Genomic DNA, 15,580 nt, shown 5'->3' on the forward strand with positions numbered 1-15,580 from the left:
TGAAATGTTTTCCATCAGCATCAGAGTGCCCACATAATTTATATATCACAAAAATCATTTGGCAGGATTAAATATGAAAATAATATATCATGGATTTGTTATTGGAAGGGAAACAATTTGCCGCACACGACAGCCCAACAGAAGAAAAGCCTGATTGCTGTGATGAATAATGCATACTGCCTATAGTACTAATTAACCTTGTACTCCAGTAAGATATTACGGAACAATAAGGCTAATTTGAATGTGGCCCAACTCTTTTCCCAGTGGCATCTGGAAATCAGCCTTTGGAACATGTAAAATATGAATTTGTTAAACCAAAAGCCTTTGCTCAATAAATAAACTGAGAGGTTGTTTTTGTTTCTCTGTGTACTTGTAGCACACGTTGCTTGCATGAGTGTACACCATGCAAAACACAAAGGGACTCAACATACATGCAGCACTGCTGTGACATGGCCTTGGCTTCCCCTGATCAGAGTGGAAAAAAGCTTCCAGCAGCAGCTCACTGAAAACGAACACTAGCTTCAAGCTGAGACATTTTTACTTCTGACCTCAAAGCAAATGTCTCCATCTGAAAGCACCAAGTCTGGTTTTGTCTGACCTTGTGCTTCCTGTGATGTATTCATGTTCCTGTTAGCCCAGAGCTGTATGTGGCATTAAGGACATGGGTGGCTGTAAGAACCAGCATGTTCTCAACCATTCACGGTGCACACAGTGCAGCCAAGGATTTGCACAGCCAAAGACTTGGCTTAGTTGTGGCTGGGCAAGTTTTCAGTGACATGCACGGAAGGCATCGCAAGCAGAAACCCTGATAAATATCTTCCCTAACAGCACACATTCAACCTCAAGTTTTCAGTCAGAGGATCAGATTTTCAGGTGGCGCTGGCCAACTGCTAAATGTGCCAAGGTCAGATCTTTCTCCATCTTTTCTTCTTGGCAAGAGACCAGCAAAACAGACTTTTTGGCTTCCTCCAAGCACTTCTCAAATCACTGGGAGATCACCAAACAAAACAGCACCCTACAACATTGTTCAAGAACAGGCAGGGGCCACTGCCCCCCCTCCTACCACCAATGCATTTAACACACTGCATTTCAGAGTCAATGCACGACTGGCTGCCCTCACCACCAGGATAACACAGCTCCTGTCAATGCCATTAGCCATTCTCAGAGCTCAGTCAATAACAGTAACATACAATCATTTTGCTTGTCCCAAAGCACCAGATTTCCATCTGGCAGCCATCCCACACAGCAGAGAGTGAACTCCCTCACCCAGAACACACCAGTAAAAAAAACCACCAGAAGATGCCTGACCTGAGTGCAGAGGATTTACCATCAATGTGTCCAGGAGGCAGGTGCCCAAAGGTGGCAGTGTTGAGGATGCCATGTGTAGAGCAGAAGTCAGATAAGCTCACAGCATTGAAGCAGCAGCTTAGAGAAGGCTTTCTGCCACGCACCAAGTCCTGCAAGCAGGACCGTAAGGCTGATGTGTTATTTTAAGGCACAGTAGAGCAAAGAATGACTTCTTTGCTTTGCAAAACTTCTTACTTAGAGTACACTGGAGAGAAACTTATGGATGAACTTAAGCCTGTGTCACTGACCATGAGGAAGAGACAGCATCTCTCTAAATACTCAGGAGGTTCAGAAGAGATCAGGACCCTATCATTATTTGATCTTGGCTATGTCTATTACTATAAGCTTAATAACTATTTTATAGGCTGTGCTCTTCTGGCAGTCAGTGCAACACTCAAGATCTAAGCCAGGAAATCATCTTAGTTGTTAAGAATGGGATTATCATCTCCTTCCTAACAAAATCAATGGTAAAATTCCCACTGACCGCAGAAAGTACAACACCACATGGCAATTCACTTCTTTCAGGCAAACTGTACCCACGTGAATCAGTTCAGAGGCACTACTCTGAAGTAAGAACTCCCTATGCTATTCCTGAGGCTCCACAAGCATGGGCATCAACTGGACAGTTTTTCTTTCTTCCTCATGTACTAGCTAGAATCCCAGTCTGGGCCAAAATTTCTTTTCACATGAACGATTTATTAAATCTCTCAAGCATAAGCTTGTCTCTGCATGTATGTATATATGTGTGGGCCCATGCTGCTCTGACCCAAGAAGCATCTATGGGCATCACTGGAGGCTAAATTCCCTATTGCCAGCTTTGCTAGAGGAAGCGACCGCTGTCACAACACAAGAGCAAGTCCTCACTACTGTGACACTTCATTTGTCTGGGCAGCAGCATGCCTGGAAAGATGACTGCCCTGCTTTAGTGGAAGTATGCAAGACAATCAAGGCCAGCTAAGCAAACCAGTTTTGACATATTAAATCATGCTTGAACTGTGAGAGCAAAGCAAAATAATGTAAAAGCTCTACTAAAAAATGTCTTTAAAAATAAATGGATAATGCTGGCTGGCTTTGTCTGTAGAAAGAAGAGAAAGCCTTTTATCTGAGCATCCCGGTAATTAACACAAACAATGGTCTTGGATTTGTAGGAGCACAGTGAGGGACCCTGTCCCAAGATGCCAGCACTGCTAGCATTTCTTGAACTGACATAGCAATGAAGCAATGAAGCCCACGGTGCTGGCTGTGCAGCTGCCTGGGCAGCAGACAGTCTACAAAGCAGCTCGGAGCTAGGAAGCTGCAACCCAGAGGCTGCTTCTGCCGAATACCAAATTAGCACATTCCCCATGCTCATAGGGAGCTGCTTTTCCTCTTGTTCTGCAGTAATTAAAAAAGCTTCCTTCTCAGACAGCTTTCCAAGGCAGAGGCTGTGACCTCCATCACTGCTGGAATGGGATGACAGACTGTCCAACCACGTGCAAGACATCTAATGCATGATTTGGGGAATTAGTACTGCAGCAGGATGACCCCTGTGAACCACGCAGGAGGCAGCCGTTTCACTTGGCAGGCAGCAACCACGACTCTGGAGTTCAATATAGATGATGCTGGCTCCTCAGGCGGGCTCACTTTGTCCAAGTGATACCAGTCACACATGTGGAGGGACAGATGAATCTGCTGATGCAAGGGATGCTTTAGACGTAGGGGGTCTGGTGCTCAGTTACCACACAGCTTTGGCAGCAAAACGGACTTTCAGGCTGACACAGACTCCCTGGCACAGCTTTCATCCCAGGCAGAAGCTTGAGCTGCTGCGAGATCCTCCTTCAGAATACATATCTCCAGGCCAAACATTTTTTGAAGGGAAGTACCTAATTTTGAGGTACGAAAACAAACAGTCTAGAACTGCCGAGCATCCACTGGCTTCAGCAAATGCTAACGAGTGCCTGAAAAGAAAGTTTTAGGTCCCAAAGTAATGATTTAATAACCTAATTTTAAGCACAGCTTTCAATGAAGGAAAAACAAAACAAAACAAAACACCTTTACACAACATAATGTATTTAAAGAAACAAACAAAAAAATTCAGAGCTTGGAAAATATTTTGCAAAGGACAACTTCTGTTTCAACAGCAACTGCAACCTCCTTTGTAAAGCAGATCCTTTGAGATCCTGAGAAGAGCCTTCTGTATAAACTGCAAATACTGTCATGGTCTGTATCAAGTACTTCTTTCCTTGTAAAGAAACCCAAGTGCCACTGAATCTTCTCACAAGCCACTCAAAGCCCACCATGAAAACAGGCCACACTAGGATGGGCCAGCTTCCAGGCCAGCGCTGTCTCCTGTGCCCCCACAGGAGACAGTGGGATTTTGACTGCTGAACACAGCACAGGAGCAGAGCATGAGTCCATCTCCATCATCTGGGCTGCATAAGGATGTCAAGCTACAAAGCAAGGCAGCAGAGCAGCAGGTGCATATCCTCTCCCATCAGTCTTTTCAGGGAATGTAACCTGAAGCAGAACAGGGCAGTGATGGCCTTGTTTCCTCCCCAGTCAGTGGATGTGAGCTGCAGCTTTTAGAGCTTAAACTTTACAAGGAAAACATCTTTCTTGGCCTTAACCAGATTTGCTGTCATTTACAGTGAGGAGAAAGTTGTCATCTGAAAGCTCAATGCTTTAAACTACAACAGTTTAAGGACCTATATTTATAAAGGTAGGACAAGCATATGAAAGCAAGAAGGGACTTCCACAGACCCAGCAGCATCTTCTCTTTTGCCTTTTCTTTCTTTAATCTGTTTTGGATATACGGTTGGGTTTTATAAAACACCCAGCCTTTGTCTCTGAGTTCACTCCAGCATTAAAAATTTTATCACCGTCCTGAGAGATATAAAAAATGGTGGCATATCAGTACTAAGCTCAATGCAACCTTAACCATGTGTTCTCTGTGGACACCACAGTGTCTATGTTAGATTAAATCCAGTGATAAAAGGGAGCAAGCTTTCAGAATAATACACAGCCATCCCTGTTTAGATGAAAACCAGACACCTCTCTGTGCAGACATCTGTGTTGCAGTCTCCTCCCTCTCTCTGCATTCTACTAAAACCTTACCTTATACAAGAGACATTTATGAAGCTTAAAAAAAAAAAAAAAAGGTAAATTGCAACTACCTCATTTTGTCAGACAAGACAAAATTCACCCTTCTTTTCTGAAACCTACATTTCAACCTCAGTGTTAACTCAAAGCAAGTTAAAATGGTCAAGAAATAAAGCATGCACTGAGAAAAGCTTATAATTGAAATGTCAACACATCATTAACTACTGCTAAGTGATTCTAAATGAATAAGACAAAAGTGAAAACCTACTGTATAAAGAAAATATGCAATAGCACATCTTCATTTTAACACTCAATATAAATTCTGTGGAATGAGGGTTCTGACAGACAAGCACTGGTGGATCTATGGCAATTTGACAGCTCGCAGCCACCCTTTTGCTAAAGATTACCAGCAGTTTTCTACCAGTGAAATTCTATGCATTGCCAACCACTACTTGTATACTTTATGTCCTGTTAGCGCATAGTGGCCACAGTGGAAGGAATAGGAAAGTTAAGTTAGGAAAAGTAACAGCCTAAAAGCACTGCTGGAGAATGAAGAAAGATCTTCAGAATCACAAGGGGTTCCAAGCATGCAAGGTAGTGCAGAAGGTGAAAACTCATTATCAAAGTACAATATATTGCCTTAAAGTACAAACCATGCCTCCCATGAAGGCAAAGAGACATGTAAAATGAAACAAGTAATATTATACAAACAGTACTGCTGCAAAAGTTTTGATCTCTAGCTAACACCCCCTTGCTCTCAAATATGTCAGCTGCAGAACAAGACCACCTAAATATATATACATGCATACACCTCTGCAGAATAAAACCATTCACCCTCCACTAAGAACTACGCTTTTCTGCCATGTAGCAGTCAAGTGATTTACTTTAAATTTGTAAAAATAATACAAACTGTATAGCCAAAAACTCAGCTATTTTGATGCTGGTTGGTTTTGTGCCTAATTAAAATTAACTAGGCGCTTCAGCTCATAATTATATAAACACCTACTACGTTATACTCCCAGCCAATTTTGTTTTAATCAGAAAAATGCAGAAGGATGAATGATGGGCAAAGAACTCCCAGGAGGGGCAACAGTATTTCCAAATTCAGTATTTTCCATATACTGAACATTTCCATCAATGTTTTTCTTGCCATGTAATCACCTCCCAGTAGAACAATTAAGAAGAGATTTTTTGTTATTCCCAGACTTGGCTTGCATTCTACTCTACCATGAGGGTGAAAGTGTGCTCGCCTTGCTCACCGAGTCCCATTGGGAAAGGCCCCGAGAAGACAGGCAGGATTTAGTAACACGCTGCCTTTCTGGTATCCATAACAAGGAATCTGGAGTGAGAATTCAGCCAGCCCTAGGAACAGAAGAAAGCTGGGGAGAGGGCAGAAGAAAAGTTGCCCATGTTCTGCATCTACATCATGTGTACAACCAGTAACCCAGGCCTGCTTCAGAGTCAAACCCCAACTCCAAAGTTACCTGTGCAGCAACACATTTCCATCCCCTAGAAATGAGGGGATGGAGAAGTCAACTGCAGCAACTGCCTCCTGGGAAAAACCACACACACTGAACATTACCTGTTTGTTTTTCTGCAAAATAGGAAGATGAGTAACTCCGCTTCAATTCTGACCAGTTACCAACAAAATGACCCAAGCATCAATTTGGCAGGAAAATTTCTGATCTGCATAAGCTAGCAACCCTTGTCAACTGATTTTAATTATATCCAGAGTAAAACATTTCTGCCAACAGCATTTATTTCTGCAGTCTTTGTTTCATGTAGGAAATTCTTATTTCTCTTGGCAAGAGCTGGGCTGAACTTCAACACAATTAACGAACAATCATCAAATTAAATATTGGTTGTAAAAGCACAGTGATATTTAGCAAAGTTGATTAGAGAAAGAATAATCAAACAACAAATACCAGCGCTGAAGAAAGCAGAAGAACTTGAATCTTGTAGAGCTGTTTTACAAACATAATCCAACGATTTCCTCTGGCATCAGATCCTTACTAGAAAGAAAAAGCCATATGCTGACCCATATCTGCCCACCCCTCAGTTTCAAAGTTCTTTCCTCAGACAGCAGTTAAGAAAAACTTCAGCCAAGTTTCCCTCTGTTATTTTGTCCATCTCTGCTACATCTGTAATCTTGTCCATACCTTGAAGCTGGTTAAAACTAACTGCACTCCTTTGATGTCTCCTCAAGCAGCAGTACACACTGACCCTTGGACAGGAGAACCTGGTGACCCACCTGAAATCATTACTTGCTTTTTCAGCTTGGCTCTCTTTCAACGCAGTTGTTCATGGGTTTGGGGTGTTTTTATTAGTTTGGTTTTGTTTGGTTTTAACTCAAATATTTTATTAATTTGTGACTTGGCTCTGAAAGGCAGCTGAAAAAATATCAGGCTCTGCTAACTAATTAAATCTGCTGTGGCTCCATGTGACTACCGGAACCTCACCGCTGAAACAAATTGTGTGTATTTGGGTCTCTCCTGATCAACAGGTCAGCATCACTTTCTTTCCAGGAGGATGGGCACCAGAGGCTCTAAAGGGATAAAAACAAGCACTTCTTGGTTCTGAGTAAGAAAACACTGGGCTGTGTTCAGTGAGGATGAAAAACACAAACCCCAAATGGTAAGCAACTAAACCTGAATTTACAACTAGACTTGCCTCTGACAAAGCAGAAAAGATGGAATGGGAAAAGCAGAGCTGATATATTTCTTTGTCCAAAACCCTAAATGGGTGAAGACCTCACAGACTTCAGTGGCACCACACCGGTTTTACAGCATTTTAGGGTCCGGCCTTTGTGAACATACTGCCTGCTAACAGGGCGACCACCACCAGGCATTTTCAAGCAACCAAAAATGCTCAGGAGCACTGCTAAAGGATCCATTCAGACAGTACCAGGTGAACTACGGTAAAGCCAATCACCATAAGTCCTTCAGCTGCACCAAATCATTGCTCTGTAAGACTGCATAGAAATTCAGAACAATTGCTTTCAGTTTTTATTGTAAACTAGTACCATAATTTATTCTTGTGAATAATGAACCTCAGAACTGGTTCTTTATAAATGTGTCCCAAAACAGTCACCATTTACCTCCAGTTGTCTCATTGTTTCTAATAGTTGCCAGAGGAGGTGTAAAATACAAGTAGTTTGGGTTCTTTACAGTAAATACAGCCCAGTTGCCATTATTAATTGAGAGAGCGAACGCATTATATAAGGAGATTAGGCCATGTCATATTTACAACCTCAGTGTCCCCAGCGAGAGAAACTGCTCAGCTGTTACTGTCAGTGCCTTCTTCAAACAGGAACCCTGCTGACAAGATGATGAATTCAGAACATCGTTGCCAATTAATGATTTGTAGGCAGAAGGGATTTCAATAGTTCCCATATGTCTGTGAGGGTGACTGGGATTTACATCGTCTCTTATTAGACTGTAGTCTGCTTTGTCCAGACATGACACTAGAGCTTGGAAAATGTCATCTTTGCACAAGAAATTTTAATAAACAAAGCCAGGCTCTTCAGGGTTGAAAATGTTTCCCAAAGCAGTAATAACCTCCTTAACTGTAAAAGAAAGCAAAAGGGGAGACCACTTGCAATAGATTTACAAACCAGAGGTCAGAAGTTACTTAGGTGTTTGTCAGATCTACAAAACACACTGCCAAGACTACCATTATGTCTGCTAGGAGCATAGCGTGCATTTCCTAAGCATGAGTCGGGCTGTGAAAGAATCACCAGTATCAAAGCAAAACTGGCATTGCACCTTCCTAATTGTAAGTTACCCTACTGACGGGCTGCAGATTTCCTTTACTCTCCTATAAAAAACCTCATCCTTGTAAATATAGCAACATCCCAACCAGAAAATGTTTCAGTCACAAACAACATCAGCGCGTACTCTGAACTCAGTGAATGCAGACATTCTGGACAACCTAAGGCTGATGTCTTCTATCATCTGAAGACCTTTGTGTGACAACCATCGGGAGACATTTGGCACTGTGACCTGGGTTAAACACGGGACATCTAAATGGGGCCCTCAAACTGACTTTGCCATAGGCACTTAGAATCACAGAATGTCTTAGATTGAAAGAGACCTCAAAGATCATCAAATTCCAACCCTTCTCTGCCACAAGCAGGGTTGCCATCAGCTAGATCCAGTTCTAGATCAGGTTACCCAGAGCCCCATCCAGCCTGGCCTTGAACACTTCCAGGGATGGATAATCTAGAACTTTTCTGGGCAACCTGTTCCAACACCTCACCACTCTCTCAATGAAAAACTTCCTCCTAACAACTAATCTAAATCCAAAGTTGATTTCTATCAAGTTTAAGTTCTCTTTAAATACTGGAAGGCCATAATGAGGTCTCCCTGCAGCCTTCTCTTCTCCAGACTGAATAAGCCCAGCTCCTTCAGCCTGTCTTTGTAGGGGAAGTGCTCCAGCCCATGGATCACCTTCTTGGTCCTCCTTTGGACCCACTCCAACAGCTCTACATCTTTCCTGTAATGGGGGTCCCAGGCCTGGATGCAGTACTCAAAGTGGGGCCTCACAAGGGCAGAACTGAGGGGGACAATCACCTCCCTCTCCCTGCTGGCCACCCCTCTTCTCATTCAGCCCAGGATAACATTGGCCTTCTGGGCTGCAAGTACGCACTTCTGGCTCATATTAACTTTTTCATCTACCAGGACCCCAAGACCTTCTCAGCCAGGCTACTCCCAAGGAGTTCTCTCAGTCTGTATATGTATCTGGGTTTATTCCAACCCAAGTGCAAAACACTGCATTCTGCTTTGTTGATCCTCATTAGGCTCACATAGGTCCGCCTTTTGAGATTACCAAGGTCCCTCTGAATGGCATCTCTTCCTTCTGTCATATCAACTACACCACTCAGCGTGGTGTCATCAGCAAACCTGCATGTGTGTGCGGGGAAGGATACTCAATCCCAACATCTATGCCACTGATAAAGATGTTAAAGACTACTGGTCTCAAGACAGATCCCTGGAGGGCAGTGCTTATCACTGGCCGCTACCTGAACATAAGCCATTGACCACAACCCTACGGCTGCAAACTTCCAACCAATTCCTTATCCACACAATAGTCCACCCTCCAAATCATCTCTCTATAGTTTAGAGATAAGGATGTGGTGTGTGACCACGTGGCCACGTCAAAGGCATGTTACTTCAGTATGCAGTAATTTCAGCCATAATGAGGCAGATTCTTGCTGAAATATCTGGCACATCTCCTTCATCTGCAACAGTCTATATTTCCTCAACTTGAGCCAGTGTTCACCTTTGGTACCCCTTTGTGCAGTGTCAAACAGCAAAAGCCAGATGTCTTCACCCACATATGGGAGAAATACCTCTATTGGCACATGAAAGCAAAAAAACCTCATTTTGCAATGCTGACTGCAGAAAAAGGAGATTCTCCTAGTCAAAAGAAAGTTTACCAGTTAATTAACTCTTAGGAAAAATTGAGATACAATAGACTTGTACTAAGCTGACAACTACAGGATCTTGGCCACAGGTCACTTCAGATAGGCATATATCCATCCTATGAATCAACAGTAAGTGCCAAAGATAACTTTCCGAACCAAGGTGAAGACAAAACACAACACTGCCTTCAGCTGGAAGTGAATACTTCGTCTGTCTCCACAGGTTCCCTCTAAGTGGCCACAAGCAGAAGGTAAGAAGATAGGAGATGCAAATGATGATGAAAATGTAAGTTTTGCAAAAGGAAGTCTGTGCCTAACTTTTCCCCTTCTCTCCAAAACAGATTTTCTTTTAAACAGTTACACATCTACAACAGAAGGACAAATTTTACAAACAAATGTGCAATACAAAACACCATACTTTCTGTACCACCTCACTGTATGTTGCACTTTTCAAAAAGTATTCAAGTTTTAAGCTTCAAGACACCCTAGATCACTTCCTCAAGGCCCCAGTTCAGGAGACCTATACTGAACAGCAACCCAGAAACCTCAGCCAGCCGCTTCTGTGCAAACTTGAGCATATATGAGAGCATTGTTACCAGTGGGGCTTCACATTTAACTCCAAGCAGCTTTATATTAAATATTTACCAGAGAAGAAAATACCAAACCTTCCCCGCTCTACCATCTCCGCCCTCACCTCAAAGAGCAATAGGAAAAAAAAAAAGGTCTTTTACATGCAAATGAAAAACACATCTCATAGTGGGAAATAAATTTCAAAGCACTGGAGAGACCTGTACATAAGTATGGAGTCCCATTACATCCATCCAAGGCCTCTTCACTGCCACAGCCATTCAAAGGAGCTCAGTGGAAGAGGGAATCCAACCTGCCACAGTCACCTCAACCAGACACAATGAAAGGAAGAGAAAAAAAGCCAAGGCTGCACATCACCGTGGCCACTTCAGCACAGCATCCCCCTGCAAACCCTTACCTTGGCAGGTATTGTTCTTTTCCTCGTACCCTGCCTTGCACAAACACTTCCCGATGGGCACCAGCCATTCTCCCTCTGCGCTGCAGTGCATCTTTGGTGCCTCATCAGTCACTGAGTGGTTGACACAGACGCCTGATACTTCTAGCAGCTGCGAGGAATCTGCTCCTGTGATGGTATCTGGAAAGCGTGCCAGGTTGCGGATCACTGATGGGCATTTCTTGTAGTATACACGCACAGAGACCAGGGCGATGCAGGCACCCACATCCTGGAAAGCAAGGTAAAATCCTTTTTTTGTTAGAGGCCCAACATCTCTCACTTCTGTGTTTAACTTCAAGATTCTGTCGCCGAGGTCTAACTCTGTGAAGCTCTCATCAGCAGCAATGGTATCTATTTTGATGTACTGATTCTCTCTGATGTTCCTCCCATCTTCATCATCTGACTCAAAGTAGTACATGTTAAAAGTCTCTTTGCAAGTCCCAAGTCCTCCTGGAAGGCTGTTGCAGTCCCTCAGGGTAAATTTGAGTTCAATGAAGATACGGGAAGCCCCTTCATTAGAGATCCAGCTGGTCAGAAGCCAGTTGTTCTGATTCTGTTCCATTACCTTGCATACTTGGTATGTGTGTATCGGAGCATAGTTTTCATCCACCTCACCAATTTCTTCCCACTGTGTAAAGAGAAGAAATATCACTTTTTTAAAAGTTACAATTTCCCCAAATATTAGTTTTCCCATTGAAGATCACCTTGAGATTCAGAGGTTTATAGCAGGATGCTTAATAGAGAAAAAAAAATGTTTTATATGACAGCGTTTTCCATACTGGAAGCTTGATACATACTCAATAATAAATGTACTAGATAAAACACCCTTTAGAAATATAAAAAGATGCTAATTAAAACCTTCTGGTTCAGACTTTTCAGAAGTGAGAAAACATACCACCAGGTCTCTCCACTAGCACTCCAAATGGCAAAACAAAAGCAGATGGGGCCATGGGTTGGCCTTTTCCTATCATACACACAGGTGAAAAGCCATTTACAGTCCATCTGTCCCTGCTTCCCTAGGTTCCTTTCTAACACATCCTCAAATTGCTGCCTTGCACAACAAAGACAAGCACATTTCTCCAGCTGATCTCTCCAGATGAACAGTTTGCCATAAAATCAGCAGTGGTGCATGAAGTAAATGTGTCCCTGCTTCCCAAGAGTGCTAGTGACTGGAGTTTCTGCTCATGGAAAGAGCAGAATAGTTTCAACGGGACAGGTGACAGGAACACAAAAAGCTTGGTCTGTTTTGAACATGCAAGGAAAGTTTTCAAGATCACTTCTCCCAGCTGTTTATGGCAACTGTAGCAACTGCTTTGTTGCTTTAATTTTGGTCACATACTAGACTGAATCACTTGGAAAGAACACTTTTTCCTGGTTCAGCACTGCAACAATGCCTACAATAGGAACACACAACATTAACATTTCCTTTCTGCTTTTGACAAGTGCAGTATCACATTAAGAGATTAGATTAACCCACAAGCAGTAAAAGAAGCCAGGAGAACTAGTGATATCAGTTATGTTCCTCTCTCCTACTTCTGAACTGTTCATCTATAAGAACTTAATTCCCAAAGACTCTGCTCCACGCTGCTGCCTGCTTCTAATCACCGCTGTGGACAGAGAAGGTAATTTAAAGGTGCTTTGATACAAGGTAATAGCTATATTCCAAGCTGAACATTTTCCAAGGCCAAAGGCCAAGATTTTATTGGAAACACTGCCTGAGATGAAGTCGAGAGCCTTCTCAACCCAGATATCATTGCTGCAGAGCTGACAGGGAACACCCTTAGAGCCAATATGATGACATTTTTTTCAGGGAAACACTTTTCTTGAATTTTCTATGAATATGACAGCAACAAGTGGCATGAAGGTGTCCTGCAATGCTACAGTCCCACATAAGTTATAATTACCATCAGCAATCAATAATTTCTTCTCCCATGTGTACCCCTTTCTCCCTGACCTGAGAGATAAGAGTGTGGACTTGAGCAGTTTTACCCAAAGACACACCTTCTGCGATGTGCAGAGCTCACAGGTACCATCCATCTTATAAGAGAGGAACCTCACCTGGGGAAATTTTTCTCATCTTTATTTCAAAATCCTCCACACATCTCTGCTTGAACAGGCTATGATGAACCCTGCTGTCACGTTATCCTTCTGGCAGTACCACATATTTAGCTGGGGAGATGCCTATGGCTAAAGCAAAGCAAACCTGGGCAGGATTCATGCCTAACTTTGCGAAGAAGGAGTTTCTTTCGATATGAAACCATAGAAATGCAATGTCTTATTTTGATCTAGCTGGAGATTCCTTTTGAGAAGGAGGAGTGTTTCACTCTTCCACTTCTCCCAGCTGAGGTGTAGGTCCCTGCTGCAACGACCCCAGTAAGTTTTGCTCTTTCCAGCTGAAGGTTTGAGTGATCCTCTGCCATCTTCCCATCAAACCAGCAGGCAGGGGAAGTGCTCAGTGAAAAAAGTTTGAGACAGGAACTGCTGAGGCCAAACTGCTCTAGTAAGTGGAGACATTTATAGAAGGCCACAGAATACAGTACAACTCTATATGACATTTAGAGGGTATCTAATGGGCATTTCTTTTGGAGAACTGATGTTTGCAGAGACTGTGATGTTGCAATCATATCATTAATGATTTAGCTTGACAGCATACCAAATATCCTCAGAAAAAACACTTCTTTAATTTAAATCAATTTTCAAAGGCAACCTTTATGCTCTTCACTCACAAAATTAAGCACATTTCCAAGAGTTAAGCTCAGCTCCAAGGGTTGTGTTAGTGGTAGTAGAAGAAAGTTCCTTTGTTCAACAATCAAATCCAGTGGTACTAATGGTTGCTTTCATTCCTTGAGAGCAATTAATGATGAGGAGGAAGAACAAAGTATTGAGCTGAGGTCTCATTTCAATTTCAACAAATGCCACATCCTCTAACATCTCAGGCTTCAGGCCATGCTGCCCTTCCAGTAGGGAATCCCAAATCCAAGCAATCCTGCCATCACCACCTGCCATCAGACCTAAAGCAGCCATAAGAGCAAGAGGAAAGGGAAATGCTAATGACTTAAGGCTGCTTATTTTATGTGTAATTATCAAGGGAGAACCAAGTAGATTGTATCAGAGCCATCTAATCCCATCTCACTCCTTCCTATCTGCATGTGAGAGTGTGCCATTTCTTTCTCTTCCAGTTAGCATAGCTGGGTATGCCTCACCCATGAGACTGCAGGCAGCCTGCCACAGCTCTGCTTTTTCATCCCTCTTTTTAGAGGGGACAAGGGAAGAGAGCCTTGGCACCTTCTGCCTGGTTGCAGCTTCCCAATTATTGCAGACCCCAGACAACTCCTCCAAACAATAAAGGAATACAAACTATCTAGAAACAGTGCAGGATGAAATGTTGCACCGTAATGGTTAATGAAAAGGAAAACACAGCACATTAAAATGACAGCATCTAGCTGAAAATATTTGCACGAAAAAATATTAAGTACAACTAAACAAAACGTGTAACATTTTAATTCCTCTCTGCAGCACATATTTTTGAAATATAAATCAACCCCATCTGCAGGATTAAAACAAAAATGCAACATTAATTTGGTGCTAAATGTTTTCTCTAAGTCTTTAATAGCTGTAAGAAGGAAAACACAAATGCATTTCAATGGCCTGATGTTAAATCATTCATAGAAGACCTATTTCTGAATCAGAAATTTCCAGTACGCCACTGCTGGCAAGTTAACAGGTGCTCGAGATGCACTCGGCTTCATCAATAGGAAGCAAGTAATTCATGCACATCGTCTGCCTATGGAAAGGCCAAAGATATCACACGTCCAACTAATACACATATAAGGGCTAAAAAGCATTCAGTGGAGCAGCCTTGGGTTAAATGGACAATTCTAAAACATTCACCATCTGTCCGCTGGTCAGGCGTATTTCTGATCTCTGGGATTCCAGGACTGCAATGTGCTACTGCAGCACAGCAAAAGCTGCTGCCCCAAAAACAAATACTGACACAGGAAATGAAGATTTCAAAGCTCTTATTTGGCCTCTGGTGATTTATTTATTTATTTTTATTTTAAGGGAAATTTCTGTTACTCGTCTCCATCTGAAGCAGCCACCAAAGTTGGCACACACATTCCAAACCCAATTTCACACATTTTAGGGCTGCTAAAAACAATTAGGCATTTAACTAAATCCTAGGAGTCATAAGAGGGCAGGGAAGCTTAAGAGCATTAGACAAAAGGGTTCCCAGGACTGCCCAGAAACCCCTACAGCACTTCCTTCATTCTACATGAGGACTGTGCAAGCTGCTTCTGCTACCACTGCTTACTTCATAGGTTTCTGGGTACAAGATGCCTCACTTCCTCCCTATTAGTCCTCTCCCATTTTTCTATACAGAACTGCGCAACTTAAGCTGGATAACTATGCAAGCTGCTGAATCATAGATGTAAAATTCAAAGAAGTTGTACATATTTTCATCCTTTTTCCTCCAGAGAAAAATGATTAAGTTTCCTGTTGCACATCATCCTCCCCCATATCTCCTTTTTCCCCTTCACACTCTCCAATATAACCAACTCTCTGCCTCTTGTCTCTTAACATGACATCTCTATAGCAGCTCTGGTCTCTTTCACCTGCACTTGCCCACAAGCTCCATACCATTACGTAACTTGCCTTTTCCTACCCTTTTCTTTGACTGCTCCTTCCTACATTGTGCAAAGAACTTGAACTCC

The 15,580-nt window shown here is 42.6% G+C and overlaps 1 protein-coding gene across 17 annotated transcripts in view; it reads right to left on the reverse strand.

The window, feature by feature from the left end:
• The window catches only part of EPHA5 (EPH receptor A5), a 197,566-nt gene that overhangs the window by 146,317 nt on the left and 35,669 nt on the right, over window positions 1–15,580 (reverse strand). For 16 of the 17 annotated variants that reach the window (XM_015861733.2, XM_015861738.2, XM_015861732.2 and 13 more), the window contains one exon: window positions 10,833–11,496. In XM_015861733.2, coding sequence (XP_015717219.1) covers window positions 10,833–11,496 — 664 coding nt within the window. Of the gene's footprint in view, window positions 1–10,832; window positions 11,497–11,763; window positions 11,785–15,580 lie in introns of those variants that run through there. The other variant, XM_015861741.2, reaches the window with a different exon arrangement.

Source organism: Coturnix japonica, chromosome 4 (genome assembly GCF_001577835.2).
Source record: "Coturnix japonica isolate 7356 chromosome 4, Coturnix japonica 2.1, whole genome shotgun sequence".
In the NCBI taxonomy this organism is placed as follows: domain Eukaryota; kingdom Metazoa; phylum Chordata; class Aves; order Galliformes; family Phasianidae; genus Coturnix; species Coturnix japonica.